The sequence below is a fragment of the Chanos chanos genome, chromosome 12 (genome assembly GCF_902362185.1).
Source record: "Chanos chanos chromosome 12, fChaCha1.1, whole genome shotgun sequence".
In the NCBI taxonomy this organism is placed as follows: Eukaryota; Metazoa; Chordata; class Actinopteri; order Gonorynchiformes; family Chanidae; genus Chanos; species Chanos chanos.
Window position 1 is genome coordinate 12,274,451 of NC_044506.1, and position 7,500 is coordinate 12,281,950.

Below are 7,500 nucleotides of genomic sequence, written 5' to 3' on the forward strand. Positions count from 1 at the left end.
ATCAGTTTTGCAAAACTTTAAACATCTGTCATGTAGATCCTTCTTTCTCTCAACCCCTCTATGTTTGAGTTTTTTTCATTTGGTTATTCTTTTCTGTTGAATATTTCCATTAAATTAAGCTTAATATCTTGCCTTTTTTCTTCTTCTTCTTCTTTCCATGTCAGCCCCATACATTGATTCTCTCTCCATTTATTCAGATATATTTTTGAGTCCCCGTCATCTGCATGGCAATTTGCAAGTTATCTCTATTACTATAGTAACAGCCGTGTTGATAGTTCAAAGATATTCTCAGTCAGGCTAAGTCCTGGAGCAGTGGTCTGGCTCAGAGGGGAACAGTGGACAGGCTCTTGTTGGATCTCAAGGATGCTTTGCCGTCTTCGTTGGTCAGCAGCTCAGATGTAGCTGCTTGAGGGTTGTTGTGCTGTAAAATTCTTCAGTTTTCAAGTCATTACCATTCCTCTGTGAGGAATATGTATTAGACAAGTCATGACTAGCCCCATCAAGTTATTCTGCAGTCTGCATAAAAAATGCACAGAGGCACTGCAGTAGCAGAAATACATGTTATATTCTTCATATCTTTTGAGCTGTTTTCCATCAGAAGATCAGGAATACATTTACCGAATGCATTTTCTCATTGTTTAAACCGACCTCATAGAAGAAGGATGTTATTTAAACCTGTGTATAAGAATCACGTCGATCGGATGGCATTGAATGATGATCCAAAGAAAAGGTTTTCATTTCAGCCTTCAACTCTTCTCATGCCATTTTCTTCTCTATTTTTGCTCAAACTAACCAGCATAAATGAAGACTCATTTTTGTTTTATTTACATGCTCTCTCATAATCCATACATTCTCTCTCCTTATTAATCCTGCGTGAATCAACTCCATCCAGAACGCCATCAGCATCTTCAGTCAAGGAGGTGGGGCTTTTGGTGAAATGAGGCTGGGATTGCGTGGGTGACAGCCCCATATTTGCATTTCCCCTCCCCCTCGAGGAGGATGGAAAATTCCGTCTCTTGTTGTCATCCCACCTGGGTTCCTTTTAACTTGTGTCTGCGAGTGCCCCGCCTCCTTCCATCTCTCCTCATTCCCCATTGGCTCTGTGTGCTGTTGTTGGTGTTGCAGTGCATGGGCTGTGGGAGGAGTGGTCTCCATGGAGCCTGTGTTCTGTCACATGTGGGCGTGGCTCTCGGACCCGGACCAGGAGCTGCATGGCCCCTCAGCATGGAGGAAAGGGCTGTGGAGGGCCCGAGGTTCAAACCAAACTCTGCAATATAGCGGTGTGCCCTGGTTAGTACCATTCTTCATTTCTTCACCCTCCTCACCCACAGCTTCTCTTTAAATTCTCATTTCTCCCAGTGCTTGGCTTTTTTTTTTTTTTTCTAACCTCTGTTCTCATGAGTATCAGTTCAGTGGTCCTTTTTTTTTTTTTTTCTTTAAGTTCTTCTCCTTCTGTCCATGATGTTTCCTTTCTCTGTTTCCATATGTCCATTTTTCATGTTTCACCGCTCTCCTTTTGTTTCGGTTTTCTTTTTTTGTTGTATCTGTCTTGTCTTTCTCTGCGTCTCATTTTATCCATTTCTAACTGTCTTCCCCCCTCACTTTTTCTCCATCTTTTTCTTTTTTCCTGTGACCTCTTTTTCACGTTATTAATATCACTCTTTGTCGGTGCTGTCCTGTCTTTATTTTGCAGACTCTATCTTTTTTTAATCATTCTGTCAATTTTCGCCCTCCAAGATGAAGTTTAGACTCAGAAAAATACCCAAGGAAGTAATGTAAAACTCAGTTTAACATTATCTAAACGGATCAACAGATGTGTTTGCACCTGTCTGAGTATGTTGAGGTTTTTCGTAGAGTGCTGCTAACGCCTCACTGAGCTTTGGCTGTATCCCTCAAATTACTCATTACCTTGCCAAGATGAGCAATAAATCATTTGACTGTTACATTTCAATTTGACTCCAATTTAAGCAATCTCCCTGTTAAAAACCTGTATCAGCCTTACCACTGAAGGTTTAGGGGTGACGGCAAATCACTGTGATTGTCTTTTATATGATGAGGCACCAAATGAACAGGACGGGCAATCTGGACAAGCACACTTTGATTGACAGTGATTACAGCCTGTCAGAGAGCAGATCTTCCACCTATCCCCTCCTATGCAGAGTTGCTGAACCATTACACCATCTCACTCTCCAGATATTCGAATGCCATCCTCTGACAGTCCATATCCCACTGGCGATACGCTGTCCAGTCATGCTAGCCCATCCAAAACATCGGCAAACCAAGCAAACCACATAGACACTGTACCATGACAGAGTCAATCTTTCTCACCGGAGATTTTTGTTGACATGTTGTGACATCAACCACAAACAGATAAACAAGTTCACAGAAACGTGGGTGGTTTTCCCTCACCAGTGACTATGTGTCAAATTATCTACAATATTCTATATTTCCACATTTGCTTGTCCATTTTACATTTGTTTTATATGTTTAAGTTATGTCAGTGTTTCTGTTGCTTATATGGACTATTATATAAATGCAATATTATATATTATAATTATCATTTTTAAGCCATTTGCTAACTTACTGAGCTTTTATTTATATACAATATAGGTAATGTATATGCAATAGAAAGACACTAATCATTGAAGCAGACAGTCAAAAATTAAAACATTTTAAAAAAATTAAATTTAAATGTGAATTATTGCAAACTTGGATGAAACCGATCTCCCTCTCTCTCTCTCTCTCTTTTTAAAATTACTCCTTCCACCTGAGGATGATATATCCAAATAATTAATAATTAACATTACTTTATCAAGTTTTTTTTTTAGTATTTCTTGATTAAGCCACCATATAAAGGTCCATTCCAATAATTCTAAACTAAACAGCTGGTTGCTAGTTCAGTTTTGTGCATTTTTTGTTCATTACCTTAGTAACCATTTAACTAACAACTGAAAACACGAACAAACTATCTAGCTTAGCTATTTGTGAATAGTTTATTTCAGTAAAACAATATCAAACTGTATGACTGGTTTTGTGGTAAAACTAGGCGTAACACCAAGATTCCATCTTCGATCTTAATATCTGTGCTTTTACAGGTAATTTAGAAAACTGAGAAACTCTTGGGAGAAAAAAAAGACATGTTTGCAAATGGCTTAATAATGGCTATAGATCTGGGACTGCAAAAAAAGCTCAACAGAGATTTTTTTGTGAATGTACTGACATTTAATTTGCTACAGATGATGAAATGAAGAAACTTAAGCAAAGTCCTGTTTTTCATATGAAGATTCATGGTTAAGCCCAGCCAGAAAAGGAAAAAAAAAAAAAAAACACAGCTAAATATTAAGGAGTGTTATATAAATAATGGCCAATGCCATTTGATGAGATGACTGTTTCATGTAGTTAATAAAGGACATGATGCACAATAATTCAGTAGTGCAAATCAGAACTCTCCTTATGCTTAGCTGGAAAGAGAAACTTATTAAAGACAGAAAAGAGGAATATTCTTAATCTCCGCACGCCAAGATATTTTACGATGCTGTTTCAGTCTTAACACATCTCGCTGCCAGTGCAGGTTAAAGGCAAATTATTTTTGGGACACATTTCTGACAGCTTGTCCTCAGTGACTGCTATCATTCTTTATGCTTGGAGTACCAGAGAGAGAGAGAGAGAGAGAGAGAGAGAGAGGGAGAAAGAGAGAGAGAGAGAGAGAAAGAGAGGAAAGAGGAAAAGCTTACTCTAAAATGACGAGTGATTATTTGCTTCTGTACCTAAGGGCCCAGAATGAGAGCTTATTAAATTATAAAAATATAAAACGTAAGATTATATATATGTCAGTCATATACTAAAAGAATAGACTGTACTTTTTCATATCATTTGTAACTTACTCAAAAATCAGCCACATGAACCCCAAAACCCCAATTTCTTTTCTGCATTGTTGGATAAAGGGTATGGAAAACTTCCTAATAATAGCAAAATTAGGCCTCTACACCAAGGAAGTTTTGTTCTTTTACATTTGTAGTGGCACCAAATAACATTTCTGAGAATAACGCTTCTAATGTTATTTTTTCTGTTTAGCTTGCTAGCTTCCAAGCAAAAGTATTTCTCACCATGTCTGTGTTTATGGATTTAAATGTTTTCCCTGAATTTGACAGCTAAGCATTGTTCTGGTAAAATGAGCCAGAATGACACATGTATGGTGATAAATCTAAATATTTAATGTGTTATTACACAGTAATAACCGTATAACATACTGACACTGTCCCTGCTGCATGACTAATCAAAGCCTATGTTGAGTAAGAGAATACAATCCAGGCGGGTGAGTCAGTCGATCGGCCTTGTGTTTGTCAGCCGGCGTCAGTAAGACATGCAAGAGTGTACAGGTTCAAATGCTACACTCCTTTGAAATTTTCATCATCAGCATTACCCTTGTGACATATGTAGATGATTTTTTGTAAATCCATGGAGTTTGCCCCTCTGGAGATGCTCACTGTGTGCTTCTCTTTACTGGGGTGTTGCTTTGTGTGTGTGTGTGTGCGTGTGTGTGCGTGTGTGTGTGTGAGAGAGAGAGAGAGAGAGATTTACAGGCTAATTTCTTAAAGAAACGGGAGCATGGACTATCAGTCTCAATCTTCTAGACTCTCTCTCTCTCTCTCTCTCTCTCTCTCTCTCTCTCTCTCTCTCTCTCTCTCTCTCTCTCTCTCTCACTGTTGTGCTAGTCTCTTGTGCTTGTGCTTGTTGCATAGCACACACACAGTACCAGGCTCTCACATTAGGAGAGCTCAGCTGCAGGCATTTTGTTTTGACTGAGGTCCCAAAGCACAACGCTTTACTGCACCTGCCTTCTCCCTCGGCAACGTGTGATATTTACAAATCTTTTCTTTTTTTTCTCTCTCTCTCTCCTCTTTTGCTTCACCGGTTGTTGATTTTGGTGGTAATGATAAGTTTAGCATTCAGATTGTTGATAACAGTCCATTTTGACGGGCCACACTGGTCAATATTTACTGATTTGCCGGCTCACAGGGTCATTCTAGATCATGTTTTTGGCCTCATGACAGTATTTAACCCCACACTGTGATGAGCTGGAGAATCCATGCAATCCAAGTGGTCCAGCACTGAATAATGCAGCCGATCATTAAAACCATGACTGATTCAAATTCGATCCATTCAGTCTATATCGCAGGAAAATTCATATTTGATCGACTCTCAAAGGGAGAATCTAGTGAATATGCAGTTGGGTGTGTTTTAGCTGTCAGAATCAGAGGATTGTTATAGACAAATAGAGGGTTGTGACAAATGAGAGGTGTGGCACTCATTAATGTTTAGAATGTGCTTTTTCTTCCTTGAAATGCATTCAGTTCAAGAAGGTTTTGAATTTTGACTGTAACCATTAATTATAAAGTTAAAGAGAGTCTTGTGTATGTTTAAAAACATAACATGTTAACAATACTTTCTCAGTGCCATTAGATTACAACAAAACTACTATTAATTCTTAAAATGGGGTGGGGGGGCATGAAGAGCACCACAATTTAAAGCCAAGCTACAGAACCTGAACACACCTGAAAGCTCTTCAGTGAAATGGAAATAGAAGGAAATTATAGCATATAACGTGTCAGATTTGACTCAAGTATAATTTCGAGTCCTGAAGTGATTCATGTCTATAAGCGTATGTCTATGGATATCCATATACGAGAGAGTTGAGATTACCATATGAATACATTTTAATGTCACTCTCGCACAATGAGGAGTGCTCTGGCAGTGATCACAGTGAAATATAATAGACATCAATATGAATATAGATAAAAAAAGAATGTTTTTCATTTCTTGTATCTTTTTTTTCTTCTTCTTCTAGATATGGTGAATATGCTGAAGCTTTGGTAAAATGCCTGGTTCAAGGCCCCATCTCTCTCTCAAAAAAAAAAGAGAGAGAGAGAGACAGTCTCTATCCACTGTAATATTATTCTTCCTCTCTGCATGCCCACGGAATCTCATTTATCAAACAAGAAATAGTAACTGACACATCTTGCATCAAATATGCAATATCAATAAATAGAAGAATAGGGAGTTGGTCATACATAATTCATTGGATCATATAGTGTTTTGTCTTAATGTCTCAGCATAGAGCAGACTAATGAAAACAACATGTGAACATAGCAGCAGCTCTGCAGTTAGATTGACTTGCTTATTTTTTGCTGGTAGGTTACACATCTCCATATTTGATGCAGTCAACTGTAGAATGTTCCAGTGCAGAACACACGCTGAATATCTGAAAGAAGAACAGAGTTACATGTTAAAGATCACACTTATCTTCTAAGCTAAGAATAGGCTGAATCTTCACTTTTTAATAATATTCCTGATTCAAAAACTCGCAAGTTTTGTTTTGTGTGTGTGTGTGTGTGTGTTTTGTAAGAAGATCTTTTCATCATGGTCTATGATTAGACTATTTGAAACTGTCATCGTAGTGAATTATAAACTTTCATTAAATTCAGTTATCATTTGTCATCGTGGCTCATTCGACCTATCTTCCTGTCGAACAATCCCAGTTCTCCTTAAATTAAAGCAAATCCATTTTTCTTATAATCACTCTATGTATTACAAACCATTCAACCTTAATATCTATCATCAAATTGTGATTGTAATTAATCTGAAACCTCTCCCATCTTAATGAGATTCTCATTCTGTAATTTGGTCCGGTTTAGGATTGATTGAAATCAAATATCTTGCTAATGATCCACTTGGCTCAGAGGTTATTCTTCATAATGTGTGTGTGTGTGTGTGTGTGTGTGTGTGTGTGTTGCATGTTTATGTGTCTGTGTATTGCATTGTTTCTCAGCAGAGACTGAAGGCTTCAGCTTGCATCACTGTCTAATGAGACCAATCCTCATGACTTTAGCACTTCGCTTTATTTTATTGGTCCTCTCAGATCAATACCTGCAGGCATATAACCCTGATGATAATGTGAAGTTGTTTTTTTTGTTTGTTTGTTTGTTTGTTTGTTTTTTAATTGAAACAAGTATTCACCTGGATATTCTGGTGTCAAATGTAATGTATGGGGTGTGATTGTTGTAGGGGGGTTGAATGCAGACACCTGTAGAGCAGGACATGAGTTTCCTCCCACAGAGACGCTACATTCACTGACACTTGAGACAAAGTCCAGGCTTGAGTCTGTGTTTGTGTCTGTCCGCCTGTCTGTTGCTTTGTCTCTCCAATGGCCTGTCTGCTCTCGCCTTGCCCCCCTCTCTCTCTGTCTCTGTCTCTGTCTCTCTCTCTCTCTCTCTCTCTCTGTCTGTTTTCTTATCACTCTGTCTTTCTGCTCTCCCCTGTCATTGTCCCCTCTCTGTCTGACTTCCACTGTCTGTCTCTGTCTGCACTTATCTCTCTACAACTGTTCTTCTTTGCCCCCCCCCCTCTCTCTCTCTCTCTGTCTGTCTCAGTGGAGGGGCAGTGGTTGGACTGGGCTCCATGGGGGCGCTGTTCTGTGTCGTGTGGCATCGGGACACAGCA

General features: G+C 38.7%; 1 protein-coding gene across 1 annotated transcript in view; it reads left to right on the forward strand.

Annotated features, from left to right (window-relative positions):
- The window catches only part of adgrb2 (adhesion G protein-coupled receptor B2), a 133,869-nt gene that overhangs the window by 48,999 nt on the left and 77,370 nt on the right, over positions 1 to 7,500 (forward strand). Inside the window, exons 4-5 of the mRNA XM_030789535.1 lie at positions 1,126 to 1,290; positions 7,431 to 7,500. The exon at positions 7,431 to 7,500 is cut by the window's right edge and continues 95 nt beyond it. Of these exons, the coding sequence (XP_030645395.1) occupies positions 1,126 to 1,290; positions 7,431 to 7,500 (235 nt within the window). The remainder of the gene's footprint in view (positions 1 to 1,125; positions 1,291 to 7,430) is intronic.